Genomic DNA, 20,763 nt, shown 5'->3' with positions numbered 1-20,763 from the left:
TGGGTGTGGGTTTTTTGTTTTGAATTTTTTTTTTTTTTTGTTTCCCCCCTGATGAACTCAATTCATTTAACATTGGTATTCAATTTCTTTACTTTGAAAATGGCCAGGAATAAACCACAGTGCCCTATTAAAACTTCATTGCATGGAGACATGGAAAAAAAAAAACCCTTTCCGCTCAATTTGCAGCTTAGAAAATGGTGAAGTCAGCTCCTCACCACTAACAGGTAATTAAAATGACTCCTGCTATAGCAGTTCAAGTCATTATTGGGGAACTTGGACATGCTAGAAGTCTTCTGCACTGTTTTACTAGAAAGTAAGACTGGGGAAAAAAACCCCCTATTTCAGAGATGAGCTTTGTAAATACTGTGGGCAAAACTTTAATTATCCATGTATGTGTATATGTTGATTTTGAATGAACAAATGCAGAGAAGTGGAAACTAATACAGACTTGTGGAAAAAAACCACTCACTGGTTTAAGAGTGAACTACTGGAACTAAGTCAATGCCATTGTTACAGAACGATCATTTTGACGAGTCTTCCTGGTGAAGAGAACATGGGAGTTCAGGGGCCTGTGCATTTGCTATCACAGAAAGTTCATCCAAGGACAAAAAAAAAAAAAGTGCGCTAAAAACATTACTGTCCCTTGGCTGCCTCCAGCTGAGTGGGGCTGCCTTTTTGGGCTTTCCACTTCAGATCTGTCACACACTGCTATGCAGTGAGCTCAGGTTTTAAAAAGAGCCAGTCAAGAGGGCTCACGTTAGCACGGGCCCATCCAGGAGAGGTGACAGGAACACCCTCATTCTCCCCTGCCCCTCAAAGGGTAAGCAGCAGGCCAATCTCTCACTGCTCTGACAATGTCCAGAAAAGAATTTCTACTCATAAATACAAACACAGAGAAGCTGCTCCACCAGCTTTAAGTACACTTTTCCCCTCTGAACAGAGGGCTTTAGAAATGAAACTAGGTACTGTAACAGGGAGCATAAGGCATGTGTACACAGAGCACTTCTCTGAAAGTTTGCAATGCTCACTAATTAGACTTAGACTAATCAGTAATTCCTGAGGCTAGTATCAGTTTGCAGATGGTTTAAGAAATCCACTCATTTTCTAGTCACTCCACAATAGTGAACAGGCCAACTTGTCAGAGTAACGAGCCATACCATCACTGTAAAAACCAAACCAACCACAACACTAAACCAGAAGAGCCATGAGGAACCGAGATTAAAAAACAATAAATCCAAAAGAACCATATAGCCAATACAGCAAACACTCTTATTACTGTGGGTATGTTTGACTTTGATCATTCAGGGAAAGATTCCCTACAAACAACGCGTAGCCAACCTGGTTTTAGTATAGGTCTGCTTTTATTTCCATATTCAGCTCTTTGAGGGAGACATCCTTTCACAATCTGAAAGGAGGAGGATATAGCCCGCTGTAGTGCTGCTTCAGCACACTAAAACACATCATACGAGAAACGGTTCTGTTGACTTTTCCCCAAACAAAATGAACATCTGTCCATGCACTCGGGACATAGAAAGAGTCCTGAAACAGAAACATCGTGCGTGTAAGACAGAGGTGCACTGATGGAACCTCACCTCACTGGCAATAGTCAAAAGCTGCCAGTTGGTAAGTACTGCACAGGAGTCAGGAAGTAAATACTGGTAGTAGTGGATTTAAAAAGGAAAAAAAAAAAATCAAACCCTAAAAAAAAAAAAAAAGAATAAAAATTTAAAAGCAGTGCCTTTCCAGTATCTCACTGCAACAGGCAGCAAGACTTAAAGGCACTACAATGTGTCAGAATGGAGAAAATCTGGTGCATCCACCCTTCCAGAGTGCAAGAATATGGATTAAAAATTCCAAAGTTGATGTAGGCTTTCTGAAAATGAACGAACTTCTTTTCAGCACAAGATCTGGTGGTGCTGCAGAAAAGGAAAAAAAGGATGCGAGTTACATTCTGTGCTTTTATACAAACAGCTCAGCCTCACCACATATGCTAGCTGTTCAAAACCTACACAGGCACGTGTTTCGCCTATTAAACTGATGTTTCAATCCATACACTAGGCAGCTTTATCTCTCCCTTCCTTCCATAAAAGGATCTTACATGTACGGGACACATAAGCCACATCCAAACATACGCAAAGGTATCACTACTATTAATTTTGCTACAGGTCCAAGAGGTGTACTGCTCACATTCTGCGTGAACTCCTTAGATACATGGAGGCTAAAAAGCTGCAGGGTGACTTACAGCTGCAAAAGGCATACGTCCATACAACCCTTCCTCTTAAAGCAAAGCCCTGAACATGACAGACCAGGAACCCATTCCAGGTTTTAAGTCCCATGTGAGTGCCTTCGCTATCAAAATACCTTTTCCCTCCTCAATACCACAATGTCAAACTCCTTAAAGGACATTTCCTACAACAGGGGGCAAAAGTGGCCTCTCTTTTCAACATACCAATATATAACACAAATTCACAAAAAGGAACTGGGAAAAGCACTGGATTAAATACCGGATGTCAGCAACAAGCAGTGACAGTGCACAAAAATCTGCTACTACCTGAATTCTACCCAGCATTTCTAGAAAATAGCAGCAAAGTTCATGTGGATATTTAAACATCTATTCAAAGGTTTATCAGCACAGTCAACTTGCTGTACAATCTTTAGTACAGTATTTAAACTCTGTCCACACTACACTAACATGCAATTCTTCCAAGAAGCAACATTTCTCTCTCATAGTAACTATGATTCCTCGTACTGACAGAACTTACAGAGTCTGCAATACACTGTGTTTGGAAGATGACCCTGACTCTGTTGTGGGTTTCATCACTCTGGCAAGACAGGACATACACAGTATTCTGCTCAGTACAACTCATAAATCTGACCCTCTGTGATGACTTTTAAAAAAGCTTTTGCCCCCTCTAGCCACAGGCAAAACAAACCAACTCTGAGAACGCCACACTCACTCACGCAGACAGACCTAACTTTCTCAAGCAAATTACTGAATCTATAGCAACAGCTGACAGGAGGAGTTGCTTTCTAATGAGAGGTATGGTATCTTACCACGGTTTTAATAATTACTCTGGTTCTGCAAGGGTAATAATTTCTTCATTGATAAAAAATTCAACAGTCTCCTCCTCCCAGTCATCAACGTTGCTGTCCAGCTCATCTGTGTCTACCCCTGGAACAGAGAAAACATGAATACAGAATGCATCAAACAAGGCAGCAATGGAAGGACTTCATGCTCTTGGCAGAAACAGTCCTTAAACCAGCAGTGAAATAAGAGGCATTTGGTGCTTTAAAATTCCAACAAGTATGTGCTGACTTTCACTAAATGAAACCCAAGGCATTACTGTCTCCCACCACCCGGCTTCCGTGGATTTTCTGATTGAATGCAACGCTCAAATCTCTTCACAGTATTATCCCAAGGTCAAGCTAACGTTTGCCTTGAAGCATAAAGAGGTGAGGTAAAACATGAGATATCAAAATGTGGCAGCCAGCAATAATTGAGCTTTCTCCCCATTGAAAAAAAAAAAAAAAAAATCAATCCTATTGCAATTCAGAATAAGAAGTATAAATAATCTTCAGAGAACAAGGGACTAGCTTTGGCAGGAAACGGAAGGAGAGAAGTGGATGAATCCCCAGAATAGGGTATTGACTTGGAAAGAAGCAGCAGTTAACACCAAGTCTTTACAAGTACCATGTGTGGCTTACCTCCTCGAAGCTCTAAACGCTCGTTCCTCTGCTCCATGTACAGCTCTTGTGCCATCTTGCGGTACTTCCTGAACTCTTCCATCATTGTACGTCTCCTTTCCACTAGCTCCTACGGAGGTAAGACCACCTTGTTAAACCTCCCCAATAAATCAAATCCATGTGATGCATTTGTTAGTAAGTCAATTTTTTTTTTCATGAACGTACTTTCTACCGACCTAAATAAAAGAAAAAGGTAAGACCTTTTCTTAATTTAAAGACTGGCTAATGCAGCAACTCACTAAGAACCCAAATATCTTGCCAAATGAGCTAATACCGGCACCTCTCCAGATTCATTATCGTGTAACCTGACAGTTTAGTAGTATCTGTCTGAACTACCTATTGGAACTAACTCTAACCACAGGGATTCAAATGAACACAGATATTTATTACAAAAGAAATTTAACTTACATATCACCATTACAAAATCACTAAGGACAGGTTACAAAAGTTTCGTCTACATTATCATATTATAAAAGTGTCTTGCCTTTGAAGCTTTGGACTGGCTCAGGCGATCCTTCTGCTCAAATATCTTGGAGTATTTCTTCAGGTCCTTCTTGATTTGCTGTAAAACAGGGAATTTTATTTCAGCTAGGATATCAGACCAGCAATCACAACAATCATATGCTGCAAGAACTCCCTGGTAGGCCTAAGCAGGCTATGCATTACATCTCTTCCAGGCAAGGCCCTTCGCTGTAATTCTATTCTGCCTGGCTTACAGATCACGTAAATGCTTCTGTACATGTGCAGCTAGTGAAGTCTGGACAGCTAAATTCAATTTCATTATTCTTTATGCCTTTTCACTGTACCCTAACTGTAAGAAAAGCTGGTAATCATTTCTATTCTGAGCTTAGAGAACAGTTAATATTTACAATCATTCCCAGAAGTGAAGTCCCCTACAGCAGAAAAGTTTTTTCACAAATTCAGGGCAAAAGGAACTCCCAACAGTTCAAGCCTCAGCTTCAAGAAGAGAGAGTAAAACAAGTATGCTTAGGCACCAAATCAATGTCAGTAGACAAAGTCAGTGGAATACAGTACCTTTATCTGATCCTCACTGAGCAAGGTAGCTGGTCGTGGCCTCCAGAGAAGCTGACAGAACCTGTCTTTATTGTTTTTCTGAAGTAAACGGCCTTGGAAGGTCCATAACCAATATGCATTGTCCACCTGGAAGGGTAGCATACTGTCTCAGTCAAGGTAAGCTATAACTCAATACTGTAGTCCTCACTCCATGCCTTAAGGGTAATTTTTATAAAATCAGCACCATCAGTTAACAGAACCAGGATGCTCTTTCTGTGATTGCCTTCCTTGCACAAGTCAAATTCCTCAGCGAAATAGTTCCACTGAAGCTTTGCAAGAAGTTACCTTCTGGAGGATCAAAATAGTTTGAAACTAAGCCAGACCTTCTATCATATTCTTAAGAGTCTCGGATTCTATACTTGTACAGGAGAGGATTACAGTGTGGTGGCTGGAACCATGCAAAAGTAATAACATATGCAATAAACCCTGCTGTTCACCACAAGGAGATCAAGTTTCAAACCAATAAAGACTTAATGAAAATCCAGAAAAAGGACACTCGGTTTAGACTCATGACCCACCCTTCCAGAAGTTATTCTGGACACCCAGTGAGGCTAATGGCCCAAATACATACTGATACTCAGAAATTAACATATAAAACTATGGTGCAGGTTTTAAGTTACATGATCAGTGACAGGAGTCCATCTTCCCTCCCTAATCCATAGCCCTTTCCAATACCTCTGAAAACGAAAGGAGAAAAAAAAAAAAAAGCAAGCAAGCATGAGTACCTTGTGGCTCCACCAGGACACAGAAGTCACAATGTATCTGCCTGTAGGATCCCATTCCACATCTGAAGCTGTATAGTGTTCAGCAATATTCATCATGGTGCAGTCAGATGTATCAACAAATGCTAAGGCACCGTTCATGCTGCAGAGACCAAGCAAGACAGACTGTTTTACACACTAGCATAGCCTGTTCTTTTAAAAGCACTCCACAAACTGCATGTTTACAACTCCTCGCTACAAAGATAAATTTTCACAGCAACCAAGAGACAGGCTCATATCAGTCTCTGTGGCTAGACAGCAATGAGATGAGTAAAAACAAAAATCCAAGTAAGAATGCCACTTCTATTTTCAGCGACACTTAACCCATTTTTCTTTCTGTTCTTAAAGTCACAATGAAGCCACACTATAGGCAAGTTACAGCCAAAGTTAAATAAGTCTAAGCATGTGATTGTTAAAGTAGTGAAAACAAGACTGAAGAAAAACCCCTAGATTTCTAAGACGAACAGCAGCTTTTCTGAAAGCAGGTAAAGGCAAATACTACTCAAGAAGTTAATAATTTTCTCTTGCTCTAACATGGAACTTTCTGATAAAATATTTTTGCAAAACAGCTTTGTCATTAAAAGGTACTGCCCATAAGAAGGCACAAGGCCATGCCAACTAATGCATTGTAAGAGCCACATGCACAGTGCAAACTGGATTAGTTGAGAGTCAGCATTTAACGTAACCAGCTGAAATGTGTTTCTAAATACACACTTTTCTGTTGAAAAATGCATTAATTTGATGTGGTAGAACTAGCAAGTTCAAGTTACAAAGGACTAAGCTACATTGTGAAATTGCATCTCTTCTCTTCCTTTGCTTTTGCAAAGCTGTATCAGGATTACAAAGTAATGCAGCATTCACCGAGATACCAAACGCTTTCTGATGATACTCTAGTTTTTTTCCTCCTTAAAATGAATGTGGTGTTCAGGAACTTGTGCAATACTCACCTTCTGAGGCCAGCCAACACTACAAATTGCCCTTGAGGGCTCCAGAATATCGTATTTGCCTGCTGCTTGTCAAACGTTTCTGGAAAGAAATAAGACACATTCAGAAAGACGTCTCAATCCCATGCCACCAATTACCTTACAAGCAGTCAACTCCGCTCCTCAAAAGACATTTCTCAACTCTCAACTGCAAGCAAGTCGTAACAACCGCCCTTAGCTCTACACTTCTGAAGACAAAACCCAGTAGCAGCAGAACATCCAAAGCCAGCAAAAGCAGAGGAGATCAGAAGACCCCAACACCTAACTTGGGAATTAATTTTATCTAAAGGGAGCCAAGCCTGTGCCATCGCCTCACATGAGCTTCCCAAGGCTATAAAATTATTCTGGATTGTAAGTCTTTTATTCCCAGACCCTGGATCGATTCAAGGTGAAAACAGTTCAGCTGTCATTAGAAAGTTGTATTTCTAGAATACAGCATCAGACATAGCACCTGCTGCCCCACTACCCACCACAAACATGGACAACTTTGAGTTTAATGCATCTACTGCCATGCAAAATGCTTAGCATCTGCACTTTTCACTTGTTTTTCAGCCACTTACTTATGAGTTCTATTTTCCCATTGTTTTTAACATGGTAAAAGGACACTGAAATTCGTGGAGTTTCTCCATGCAACACAGCAAACTTGCTTCCATTTGGTTCCCAAGCAAAGGCTATGATACTTTCTGTAACAAAAAAACAAAGAGGTCAAAACTCTGCCAAAAGACAATGCAAAGCTTTGATTTCAAGCAGTTACCAAAGAAAACAAAACTAGTCATAAGCGTGAACAGCAACAAAAGTTATGATTTCTCACTTCTATGCCCTGCAACATGAGTATTTTAGCTCCTATCAAAAAGGGTTAACTCCCCAATTACGTCACATGTTGACAGGAATTCCTAAAAACACCACAAATATTTGGCATTACCTTTCATTTCCACCACATCCACTGGCACCTGTTTCTCTCTCATTCGGAAAATTTCAAAGTTGGTCACTACTCCCTGTAAAGGCCAAGATCAGCTCATTATCCAGCACAGCAGCAGTAGAGCAAACAATTTTATCACTAGGCATAGAAGGACAACTACACAATTAGCCTGCCAAGGACACGGGATGAGAGACAGAGTCAAGATTTATTTCCTTAATGAGAGCAGATAAATACAGTACGCCTCATTACTGAACACATTCTAAATGTTTCTGTTCTGATGAAGAATAACTGAAGAATTGTACAAAAGCATTTGTTTCTTTTCAGACTCTTATGAAATTTAATTAAGACAGATAAACATATGGCACACTGTGCAGCATGGCCTATGGGTTCTTCAGTAACTGCTTAACAGCAAGTAGAAAAAGAGGTGAGGCATATAGCTCTCACTCAAGTCCAAGATGCCACTGAAGTCAAAGCAAATCTTGGATGCAAACATTACATACATTTTGCTCTCCACATGCCTCAAATTCAAATGGAAAAAAATGAAAAATAGCTTTGACATCGTATAATTCACACTGTCTATATTAAAAGACAGTACTGTAAGAAAATGAGCTGTCAGCATGAGCTAGAACCGATTTTTATGAATACAATCAGAATCCACATACCTGTGTGCCTTTGGGAGTCCTGTCTACCTTCACACACAGGTAGTCCCCGTTTTTCTGCCAGTGGAGTTTACAATCTACGACATTGAACAAATTTCGCACACGAATTTCTTGTCTAGAAGGCAGCTGCATTAAAGTTACTCTTGCTGGAATGTCTTTGTCCTCAGGCACCCAGAAAGCAATTATGTTACCACCTGGAGACCATGAGAAGTCTCTACAGGAAGAAAGTTAAAAACACATAATTTTAATTTTTCGTTAGAGCTACTACAAGCAGAAATAATTTTCATCACTGTATCTGAATGCTGCAGACAAATATCAGTCCTCAAGAATAAACACAAATACAGACAAGCAACTGAGGACAATTTAATAACCTTACACCTATCATGCCAAAACATGTTTTTATACTGCTATTTAAATTTGCTATATGACCAACATTCTCAAAACATTCTGTTTCACTAAAGAGTAGGTTACACCCAGTGTAACTGCCAAAGATCTAGGAAACAGGCTGATTAAACCAGTGAGGAAAAAAAACCCTTAAAGTACACTGGAGACAATCTTCTTGCACCTGGGTACACTTAAATTTTCTTCTTGCTATACAGAGATGTACCTATAAAACTCACAGGAGTCATTGTCTATTGCACAGACACACACAAAACCAAACCCATTCCTTGCCAACAGGCAGTATACAGCATGCTGGTTTAAGTCAGCATCCAAATCTCGTTAGGGAGATATTCCCTAACAAACTGCATTCCAGTTGGGTTTTGTAGACAAGGAACAGGACTCTCGAGCTAGACCCTAGATTAAGTAGTACCACAAAGAGAATTTCAACGCATACAAGCTGTCAACTGTGGACAATAAATGGCAAAGTTTCCATTCCTTTTTGCCAGTTTGTCTAACTTGACCACTTCGGCATGAGGCCATTTGCTCTAGTCAACAGTCTAGAGGTTCCTCTCACCATAATAAAGCCCAGACATAGAGACTCCAGCTAAAGAGAGCTGTTATCTTTACAAAGAAATAGACTCACCTTATCCCAGTGATTTTCAAGCTTTTTTTGTCCAACAAACCCATAGACTAAAAGAGAAAGGTGTGAATTTTTAAGTTAGTAATATTCTTGTATTTACACATGCAACTTCTACTCTTATTATTAAAGCACAAACTAGGAAACTGTGCACAATTTTCAGAGATCCTGTATCTCTATTTTTTTATTATGAACATACATATACCACAATTACAAACAAAAATTGCTGTACAGAATTAATGAGTACAGCAGCCTGAATTATAATGAAAAAGCAAACCAGGCTACAGTAGTCTTCAATTTATAGTATGTTTTGGGTACTCTGGCAACCATCTACTACTGAGAGCTGGGAAACATCACATGAAAGAGTCAACAGGATCAAGGTTAAGCAGTATATTGAGCTGTCTTGTCCTTCTAAAAGCGTGGTATGGAATCCACTGTCAGACTCAGCTGAAGTTTTTCAACCAGGAAAGAACAAGAGGCAAATGGATTTCTCCCTTTTTAAGCCCAGCTCCAGAGTGTATTATTAAAATATATCCTTTAAAATAGATACGATGGGAAAGACTAATGTAATGCAGTAAGTTATGCAAAAAGAAGCAAGAACTTACAGGTGTTTCATAGATGCTGAGGGTATCTGAAGTCATTCGAGCAAAGAATTTACCATCATGACTCCATCTAAGCAAATAAAAAGACAAAATAGGAGTATTAGATAGGAAATGCCTTTTCGCGAAATGAAGTGTGGGACTACTACTTTCTGTTTCTCAACCTACTTAAAAATAGGCCAGTGAGCTGAGTTTTCACAGTGGAACCCTCGCTTCTTTTGCCCAGTCAGAATATCCCAGATGATAATAGCCTGAGGATCATCCTGTGTGTCCATCAAAGGGCTGAAGGTCACTAAATACCTACGAAAGAAATAACCGAATTCACTACTGAAACTTCAACTAATACGTCAATAGAAGCAGAATTTCATCCAATTGATATTTAAATACAATGCACTTTCACGCAGCAGTTTCTCTAATGGGATTTGTTGGACAGGAGAGAAATATGACATAGTGGGAGAAAGCTTCCAAGACACAGTATTTTCCTGGCATCCCTCTGGCTGAAAAGACTGCAGATTTATGTGCAAGTCTTCCCATATTGATGTTAACGAGAGATGAACTCAATGAATACACCATTACCTACTATAGTTTTGCCACAAGAACATCATTTGTTTTGAACCAAATATAAATCCGCTGACCTTAGCTAACCTGAACTATAGGTATGCTAGACTTCTCCATTTAAAGATAAATAGTCTGTCTTTAATACAATAAAACATAAAACCCAACTGCTTCCAAGTAAGTTACTTGAAAACTAGCAAAACAAAATGCATCTCAGTTGTGAAATTATTTTAGCTGTCTCTAAAAAGCTCTTTAACATTAAAGAATCTTAAAGAATTAATTTCAGTACTACAGATTTGGAAAATGCTACTCAACTGAAACTTTTCAGAGAACTAGAAATCTAACACTATAGACAACCCATCCAACTAAGAAGGAAAAAATACGGTCATCTTCCTTGGGATAATAACATCTTTGAAGAAACTGGTCAGCTTTGTTTTGTAGACCAATTATTCCAGATTATGTTAAGTACCTTTCCTAAAGCCAAAGAAAAGTTAGGCAGAGTTTCACTCATTCTAGGAAGGATTTATGCATGAAAAGCAGTACTTCTAAAGGCAAAGGAGAACAGAAGACCCCAACCACATGAGATTTGAAAGCACAGCAGCCAGAATGTATGCACTTCCTGCTTTTGATCCCTTAGCCCAAACCAATGTCATACTCCATACCTTTCACAGGGCGAGAAGTCAATAAGCTGCACTCCCTGGTGACTAAACCTTTGAATCTGCTTGAACTTCTCTCCACCCCAAAGTGCAATGCCTCTCTGGTGGAACGTAGCCAAGTAGGTACCCTTTGGGGACCAGCGTACATAGGTTTCTGTCCACCGCTGGATTTTAAAAAAACAAAAGAAAGTACACACAAACGTTTAATTTCATGCTGGATTCCTAAAGGGGAAAGAATTAATGTGTGGCTTGTAGCACCACATTTTGAAAATCCATTTACTAAGTGAAGATCTCAGAATTCATGATACTTTGGACTAGATGTGGAGTTTAATTTCATGCATGTAATGCACAGTACTTATTTTTCAGGTTGAAAACTGTCCATTGAAACTTTTTCAACTTAGCGATCACCAAAAACATTTCTACAGTGACAGCCTTTGTATGGTAACAATTAAACCCACCTAACAGGCTTGGGTTTCCTTGCTGTCTTTCAGCCCTGGTAAGAATATACTTTTCTCACAAGTAAAGGTAAGTATTTCAAGTTTCTTAATAACAATACAGCTCTTGACCTTCAGCTAAGTTACAGAGGTTTCAGCAATATAGACTAGGGCCAGTGACCATGGTGATGAGCAAAATTACTCATCATCCCAGAGACAAATTCTTTCTACTGTAATGCACAATGGTTATTAAAGAAAATACTTCTGGGTATCAACAGTTCTCAGCAAGTCAACTGCCTGCAGCAGACAGGCACACTAACTCTCCCTTTTATATGCTGTTACCAAACCAGCTATTCTTCTTTAGCGCCTCTGCAGTCAGCAAAAAAGCATAAAGTGATCAGAAGCAGCGCAGTTAAGCTCTAATGAATAGTACTCCTCAAACTCATAACTTTGCATTTTCAGGTCTTTCTGAATCACCTACAATGTACAGATGAAGTAATAGGCATCAGGGACCAGTAAAAAAAAACAAAGTAAAAAAACCCCAATCAAAACACCCTAACACCACAAACAAGTTAACCCTGCATTTATTTTACCTAAGCAGCCAAGTCTAATTCTAAAGGATGTAATGTCACCACTCCTCTTCAAAAGGAGGAAAAAAGTATTTCAGCAATGGGGAAAAAATATTAAAAAAAAAAAACAAAAGAAGAAAAACCTGAAGTGCCATAAAATGAGACTGATAGTGTATCTGCAATGTACAGCACTTCCAGGACACTCACTGCTCTGTCCTCAATTTGAACAGGTTCCTTGATATCATTCCAAAAAATGGAGGTCCGGTCTCCTGACTCAAAGATCACACTGTATTGATCCCTACAATCAGGATCTTCCAACCAGTATCGGAGATTTCCCTAAGAAAAACAGAAGTAAAAAGATTATAAGCAAGTCAAAGGCTAAGACATGAGTTTAACACGTTTCCCAAGTTAGTATCTACCTGGCAGATGGAAGTCAGTCTTACACAGAGCGTGCAACTTTGGAGCCATACCATTGCAAACAAGTTTTTAAAGTGAAATTAAATAATTCAAACTATTGGTTACTGGAGGCTAAGGGAACAGATTATAAAAAAGTGGACTTTCAAGGTGGTTTGATGATGTTTAACACTTCTTGCCTAAAATAATTTTGGGGGTTTTAGTGTTTGTTTTTTGTTGAAAACTATCTCTTCCTCCACAGAACTTTTCACAAAGCTACTGGTAAAAACACAGAAGTTTGTCTCATACACTTGAAAATAGAAGATACTTTCAAAATTCTATTTTTAAATGATTTGCGTGAAATTATTATTTACTCTTAAGTTTTACCCTATGCGGAACTACTAAGCAGAACCACTAAGTTCTTCCTATTATTTCATGACAGCGAGGATGAACGCACAGGAACATGCAGTCGCTACTGCTACTTAGAACAACACTGTTAGTTTCTGTTTTCATATGAACACTCCAGCAATGAAGTAATCATTCCATATCATGCTGAATATTCTTTCCACTTTTCCAAAAAATCCTTACCAAATCCTTAAATGGCTGTTTCTCAGGGATTTCCCATTCATCACTGATTGTCATGTACCTGAAAGAGTAATTTGATTGGTTACGCTCCATGCAGGCACTCTTAATTAGAATCCCAGAATCTACAGACACACATGATAGCTGCACTCACTTATCGAAGTCTGTGAAAAGGTTGACTCTGAAAGTGTGCTGTTTATCCAGTTTGTATCCATCTGCGTTCTTCACAGCATCCACTGCATGAGATGGAGACATGTACTCCAGAAAGATGTACCTACAATGAAGGAAGACGAAAGTAGGAAGCCATCGTTGACTACATAACAGGCTCAAAACAAGTAAGAAATTAAATAAATGAAATAAAAACAAACAATGAGGATGAAAAAAAGAACTCAGTACAGGGCATCTATAAAATAACTTATTGTCTTGTCCCTAACCAGTACAGGTCAAAGGCAATTATCTCCATTTTGGCCACAGGTACATACACACTTTTTAGCTGCATGGGCTTGACCTGAATTAAAACTGGTATCTTTTCTGTAAATGGGCTAAAAAGAGAGCTAGCAATAGGCAGGTTAAGCATGCAACTCCTTCCAGCTGAATGACAGCTCATGTTTAGAAACTGTAAATCCTGCAGTTATAGGTGTCTCAAAGCACCACTCTTGTTTTTCAATTACACTGAATGTACTTCAGCTCCCTTCTTGCCACTAACACAACCTAGCTGGTAGCCCAGCAGACTTAAAATTACCAGTATCCTGACGACTGTCAGACACTGTCTCAGAGAGGCACGAACACAGAGAGAGAATAATTTTCTCATGCTTCTCACGCTTACCTTACAGAATGAAGAATCCTGCCACTCCAGAAAACCCACTTTTTTTTATGCTTTCTAAACTATGGAATCCTCCCAAACTCAGGAATATACACTACTCTTAACTACAGTAATAAGACTCAGTAAAATCTCATATTTATCAGATTAATTCTTGCCCGGTTTCTCTCCCTGAAACTTTCCTTCCCTTGCCCTCTCCCTTTGGGCTTGACCTTTTCTGATTAGCTTTCTCTCAAATTCAGATGCTGCAATTAACCAGGAACAGAGATCAGAAGTTGGCAATGGGGAAAAGTCCTGGGAAGGGCTCACTGTACTTAAGGAAGCTGGAGTTACTAATGTAAGCGTAAGTACTGGCAACAAGAGACAATATTGACAGTCCATTTTGCAATAAACAGATCAACCACTGCTAGTAAGTTTTTAACTAAAATGTACCTTTAACCTATCTATTAGCCATGTCAGAAAATCAACAAAAGTATCTCATTCAGTACTGCACAGAAATTTGTCTTCCAAACTCAGCTAAACTGTTTCCATAATTAATCCCTCTGTCCCTGTAGCTTAACAAGCTATTAAGTGTCTCAGCTCCCTCGGGAACTTCTCTGTTTGTCACTGAGACTAGACATCAGGATTGTAGAGACTAAAGTAGAAGAAAGTGATGAGTATGACTGAGGTCACCATAAAAAAACAGCCTTAAAGTATTGACACTAATAATCAACAGTTAATCAAAGCAGTATTTCAATCCTATTTCCAATAGGAGTTATCATTACTTACCCTTTTGTTTTCCCATCTGCTTCCGGATAAAATTCATTGATAATTTTACCAAACTTGGAAAATATTTTGTGGATGACATTCTTCAGTTTCTCAAGTCGGTCTGGTCCAACCTGGGGAACGTTATCCACAACAATTACAGAGTCAATTCCATCTGCTTCCTGCGGCTGATCTTTCAGTACATCACCAAGTAATTCTGCAAAGAAAAAGCATACAAGAAACTAAGGCACAAGTCTACATCATTAAAGGGGAAGACAGAAAGATCAAAAGAATAGTGATAGTAAGAGAACTTGAAGGCTGCAAATGTCAGGAGATTTCAAGAATAGTTTAAGAAACTTGGTAGCGAGTCAATGTTCTATCAGAGAACCAAATGAAGTGAATACACAACGCTCCCAACAGTTCTTCCTTGCTAAGAGGAGTGATTATGCAGTTTCTGGACAAATTTCAAGGAACTAACTCCTGACGTCCTTCTTAATGAAATACCTTAGATTGAGGAAGTTAACACTCGCACTATTAGCTTGTTTCAGCATTGAAACTGGCTCACCAAGTCCTTACAATGACGACAGAGCAGACAACTAAGATTTACTACCCAAGCTCTGACTAGAAGCCTTGCTGAAATTGCAACTGGATGACTTCAATTAAAAAAAAAAAAACACAAACATGTACGTCCCTCCCAAATTACATGAGTTTTAGCATAATTCAAAACTATCTGTCCTATTAGAAGCTCTGCATGTCTTAGCATCACTGTAATTATGTTTAAGAACCCAACACTCCGTCTAAACCTTTAATTAAACACAAAAATGAAGCTCTAATACAAGACACTTAAAGCCGTATTTAACCATGCAGCAAGTGAAGCACACACCTTTTCGTACCCTGGATACAACGATACTAATGCCCCTTTTCTAAATAATTTTATAAATTTTGAGAGTACTTGCTGGTGGGTTGGTTTGTTCAGTCCCTGCACTGCCAGGTTCAAGTTTCTTTCTACTGGGAAGAGATTGTTTACAACATCGTTGAAGTTTCCTATACACAGAAGGGAGAACATTCAGAAGGACCGTAATGATGCAGTTGTGGCTTGTGTAGTACCATATTGGGATAAAAACAGTTAAAAGTTACAAAGTACACCTATTTGTGCACAAAATTAAGAGCTTCAACAATGCTGCATTATTTTTAATGGTAGGCTCCTAGACACATCTAACTTGAGGAACAGATTAAAGTCTATTAGATTACTCTCTATCCACCAAGCCCATCAGTAATTTAGATACTTCTCAAAATACCTAACTACATAGAACCTGTAGATCCAAGGATAGTCAGAAAAATTACATCAATGATTTGATCCTCAATGGATTGAACTAGAAGCACTAAAGACAAGGATATCCAAACAATCTCTCAAATAACTTTAACCTAAGGTTATTTTTAAAACCTTCCCAGGATAAAATCCCACACTGTCCCTAGCTATCCTGTTCAACCATACACTTTTAATTCTTGTCTATATTACTGATCATTTCATGGTGTAATCAGTCACACCCCTGCAACTTATTTACATGATAGCATTACGGTATTCTAAATAAGTAGCAGCTAGAAGTGGCAGAATATTTCTGGTTTATTGACATTCTGTGTACTTAAATGGACCAGAATAGATATTCTGCTAACACAAAAAGCCAAACATGCTGAAATGAATGGCAGTTTCACACATCATATAAATAAAAAAAAATACACATAGGTATCTGCAGTAAGTTTTAAGCTTATGTGAAGAGCACTATAAAATGCTAGACAGAAAATAAGTGCATGCCACTATACTTTTGAATTAGAATATAAAATTTGGTGAGTCAAACTATATATAGCATTCACAGACCAGGAAAACCCCCAAAAACCTTAAACACATGTAAAATTATTTAGAATATGAGGGCAATTGAAAAAGGGTGTTAAGATTTATTGGTATTTTGAAGACATTTTTACAGAATTTTGCACTGGAAAGATCTCTAGCAGTAAAGAAATATGCTTACTTTGAATTTCAAACTACCAAAACCCCTTGGCCTTCTGTAACTTTAAGCTTCAAAAGGTTACTACACGTGAAGCTTTCCACTGATTTGGGGCAATACACTTCACAAAACTTTATGCAAAAATGGATGCTATCGCCACCAAAATTATGTAGTACTCACAGAACATTGCTGTTCATAGGGTTTTTTTTACTCAAAAAGATGCTCTCCATGTGCATGTAGGAACTACAAATAAAAAGTTAAAAGATGCTAACTTGTGTAATAAAAACAAAGGCCCAAAAATAGCAAAAATATACCCGCAAACTTCTCCCCTTTATAGCAACTATTTACTACCTTGTAGGAACTATTAAAAAATGCCTATGAGAACATTTACGCTTCAGAAGAAGTCAAATATTCAGCGAAGAGCATACGACACAAATATTAGCGAAGAACAGGAAGACTTCCTAGGAGTGAACGTTTAAGAAACAAGTTAGAATAGAGCCCTTAGTAGGGAGCAGCAGACTGATAATTGGGAAAAGAAAAAGTCAAGCACAGGAAAAGTTCATTAAAACCCCTCAAGTTAACAACAGATATTCTGATAGCACAAAACCATACAAGTCACTGAGGATGTGCAAAAAATTTGACAGGAAGACAGAGGCACCAGTCCCAATAAGCACAATCACAGATGATGACAACTTTAAGAGCACTATTTCAAACAAAAGGGTAGGCAAAGTAGTAGAAATAAAACAGAACACAGCATAAACCTGACTTCTTCCAAAAGCAGAGCAGTGGGTATTGGCAATCATTCCACAGCCAGTATTTTCTACCACAGACTAAAAGCGGTTTAAGTTACTATAGAAGGTATTTCGTACTGCCTTCCCCTCCTTCTTTAACTTTTTGCTCCAAAGTTCAAAGCTAACTCAAAAGGTCCAGAAGAGAACACCATGGACGAGGGCTGCAAGTTAACTTCCTAGTATATACTGGATCTCAAGGTATTCCTTCAGGAGCAAGCCATTCTCCAGGTAGCTGACAATACACTGAAGTTCTGGAGAGGTAATCACTTGCCTACAATTTAGGACATGTGCAGTGAAGTGTCTGCTATGCCTACAAAAATTGTAAGGATTGAAAAGGAGGAATTTAAAAATGACATTACAGTAAAATAACAATAAATTTCTTATTTAACCTGTAATCCGTTACCTTAGATTTTCCCTGCATATAAAATGAAAGCATGTCCCACAACGACATTTCCACAGAAGTCTACAAGGAAAATAAACACCCACAAGAGGGTAAATTTTAAGACTCTATGAGACATTTTTTCATAACCACTTCTCAAAAGAGACTTCATAGGCCTACAGACAAACCAAGCAATGCATATTCAAATTCATGTGCAAGAACACAATACGCTGTATTGAATCAAACCTGTAACAGATTAAAGACAAATACCTACATTGTACCCTTCCTCTACCTTAAATTCGAAATTGTGAACAAAGGAATCTTCAAAGGGTAAGAAGCTGGTTTAGCCAGCTCTTATTCCACCTACAAGAAAAGCAGGGTGTGGTGGGTACCCAGCTATCTTCAGCTGGCAGTGTTTTAAGGACCACTATCATTATCTCAACTAAAGCTTCACGGCACCAAAATGGTTATCCGACACATCCCGCCTCCTGCCTCAGCTTGGATCAGCTGTTCTGCCATGCCACCACTATTCCATAAAAAAAAAGTTGGAAGTAATGCATCTGAGACAGTCCAATCCTTAAGCTGTTCCAGCTCAAAGGTGTTCTTGAAGATGTAACATTATAAGCATTGAAAATAGCCCTGGCTCAGTGACGTTGATGGATCGTCCTCCTTGGAGAGTCATCAGGATAAAGGGAAAGGAATAAGGAAGCTCAAGAAGTCACACACACAGATGGAAAGCCAGACTAGCAAGAATGACTAAACTTAAAACACTGGAATTCAGCCACTAACACTGTATTAATACAGCAAAGAAGTTAACCAAATTAATCCCTTACAATAAAATAAGTGAGGATGGAAAACATGCCTAATTTCTGAAGACAGACTAGAACATAATAATCCTAGAGGCCAACAGAGTGTACCAAGAAAACATTTAGCTAGACAAAAAGAATCCAACTACATACTTACAGATAGTTTTGCCAAAGTCTCTTTAAGAAACATACAAATTCAAAGAGCTATACAGACTACTAAATTGAGAACAGCAAACACTTCCTTAATCCAATACTTTGCTGCCATTTTATTAAGCTAAACACAGGAGTGGAACACTAGAAGGCACACGTATCGCCTGTATTCCACTGCCAGTTGAAATAACCGACTGACAAATCACACGCTCTAAGAAACATTTTTCCAGTTTTGATACATGCAATGTAAGGCCCTACAACATGTAGGATACACACACCAGACCCTACAACAGCACATATGCTAGAACAAACACTGGCAAAGGAAGTAATTTTGCTATTCAAGAACTGAGTAAGTCTATGAAGATTTAGCTGAAAAATACCAGAGTTCTAACTCCTGTACGCCAAAATCAGGTACTCCCTTCACTGTCTGTGCAGCTACACAATGGCTTAGCCATTTTAAGACAGACAATATCAACACTTTTAACCTCAGTCTGAATTTACAACTGCCAAAAATATTTTTTCCGTATTTTCTTGTCACAAAGTACCCATGTCAAATCTCCACGAGCAGTAACTCTTCTCAGCCCTTTTATCTATGGATTTGACTCTCGATGCATGGGGGAAAAAAACACCACAATGAAAACCTAGTTTGTAAACATCTGCTCACCAATTTAAAACTTGTGTTTCTACAGCCGAGCTTCACTAACAGAGACGAACGGGAAACAGCAAAGTCGGCGATCGCAGTTTCCGAGGGCAGCCCACGGGTCGATACCGGCCGTGTAACGGTAACGGCCGCCAGCGCCGCACGGTGCAGATCACCCGGAGGAAGGTTCGTCTAAGAACCGCGGCCACGAAGGCGCCGTGTGCGGGGCCCGGGCACTACGGGCAGCGCAGCGTGCCCAGCGCAGCCCCGCTGCCCTCCCGGGACGGCAAGACGGCTCCGCCGCCGCGGGCACAGCACCAGCCGACTCGTCCCGCACCGGCCGCGGCCCCCCCGTTGCTCCGTGGCGGCGGGCAGCGCCGGGACCCCGCTGGCGCTCTCCCGCCCCCCCGCGGCCCCTCCCTTCCCCTCACGGCCGGACGGGCCGGGACCAGGCGCCGCCGCACGCTCCCCGCCGCCGGCCCTGCCCGCACCTTCGTCGCTGATGTCGTCCACGAAGTCCTCGGGGTCGCTGAAGGAAATCTCGTCCTCGGGCTCGGCCGGGGCGGCGGGCGCGGCCTCCCCGTTCTCCTGCGCGGCGCCGGGCTCGGCCTCGGCCGGCGGCTCGGGCTTGGCCTCCGCCGGCGGCTCGGCATCGGGCTCGGCCCCGGCCGCCGGCTCGGCCTCCGCCTTCTCGGGGCTTTCGCGGCCGGACGGCGGCTGAGGAGAGGGCGGCTGAGGCGACGACTGCTCGGGCTCGGCGGCGGGCGGCTCAGGGGGCCCCGGCGGCCCCTCAGACTCGCCGCCTTCCTGTCCCTGTCCTCCCTCCTCCTCCTCCTCCTCCTGCTCCTGCTGCGGCGGCTCCGCTGGCGGCGGGGGCCCGTCCGTCTGCTCGGGCTCCTCCCCGGGCCCCTGGGCGTCGGGCGGCGCGGCGGCCGCCGGGCTCTCCTCGGTGTCCTGCATGGGGCTGGGTGCGGGCCCGGGCCGGCCGCGCGCTCCCAGCTCGAGCGCGACGGGAAAGGAGCGGGGGAGGGGCAGGGAGGCTCCTACCGCCGGGCCATGTGCGCCAGGCCCAGCGGGCCCCGCGCGGCGGCGCCTACCAACTGCTGCGGGGCGGGCGGTAGGGGGGGGACACAATCTCTGTCCCGCCGCAGCTTCTGCCCACCGCCGCCTTCTCCCAGCTCCGCTCAAAAGCGTCTGCCGTCCCTTTCGCCGCCCACTTCTCACTCAGCCAGCGGCGGCTTCCGCTTCTTCTCACCCCGCAGCAGCCCTAACTCTCCCCGTTTCGTCCCTCGTGGTGGTTGAGTTCAAGATGGCGCCTCCTTGCCGTCTACTGAGGTGGAGTTCGGCTGAACCATTTTTCGGAAGCCAGAAGGCGGGAGGCGCCGTGACATTAAACTGCGCTACCGCAGACCGCAGACCGAAGCCTTCCTGCGTTTTCAGCCGCTCAGCGTATTTCCTTGTCCAGCGCTGGGCGGGAGGTGACA

General features: G+C 41.1%; 1 protein-coding gene and 1 long non-coding RNA gene across 2 annotated transcripts; both read right to left on the bottom strand.

Moving 5' to 3' along the window:
* Positions 1 to 1,342: 1,342 nt before the first annotated feature.
* EIF3B (eukaryotic translation initiation factor 3 subunit B) lies at positions 1,343 to 20,617 on the bottom strand. The gene is made up of 19 exons (XM_040592776.1): positions 19,771 to 20,617; positions 14,535 to 14,727; positions 13,101 to 13,220; positions 12,953 to 13,010; positions 12,179 to 12,307; positions 10,975 to 11,132; positions 9,926 to 10,057; positions 9,764 to 9,830; positions 9,165 to 9,211; positions 8,144 to 8,354; positions 7,485 to 7,557; positions 7,123 to 7,245; positions 6,527 to 6,605; positions 5,544 to 5,682; positions 4,780 to 4,905; positions 4,229 to 4,306; positions 3,706 to 3,814; positions 3,055 to 3,172; positions 1,343 to 1,916 (listed from the first exon to the last, which is right to left on the bottom strand). The coding sequence occupies exons 1-18, from the start codon at positions 20,237 to 20,239 to the stop codon at positions 3,069 to 3,071; spliced, it is 2,415 nt and encodes an 804-aa protein (XP_040448710.1). The 5' UTR covers positions 20,240 to 20,617; the 3' UTR covers positions 1,343 to 1,916; positions 3,055 to 3,068.
* Positions 16,449 to 19,738, bottom strand: LOC121087585. The gene is made up of 2 exons (XR_005827660.1): positions 17,275 to 19,738; positions 16,449 to 16,756 (listed from the first exon to the last, which is right to left on the bottom strand). It is a non-coding gene; the product is annotated as an uncharacterized LOC121087585 (long non-coding RNA).
* Positions 20,618 to 20,763: the final 146 nt, after the last annotated feature.

Source organism: Falco naumanni, chromosome 4 (assembly GCF_017639655.2).
Source record: "Falco naumanni isolate bFalNau1 chromosome 4, bFalNau1.pat, whole genome shotgun sequence".
Taxonomy (NCBI): Eukaryota; Metazoa; Chordata; class Aves; order Falconiformes; family Falconidae; genus Falco; species Falco naumanni.
This window is presented reverse-complemented; position numbering and strand designations above follow the sequence as displayed.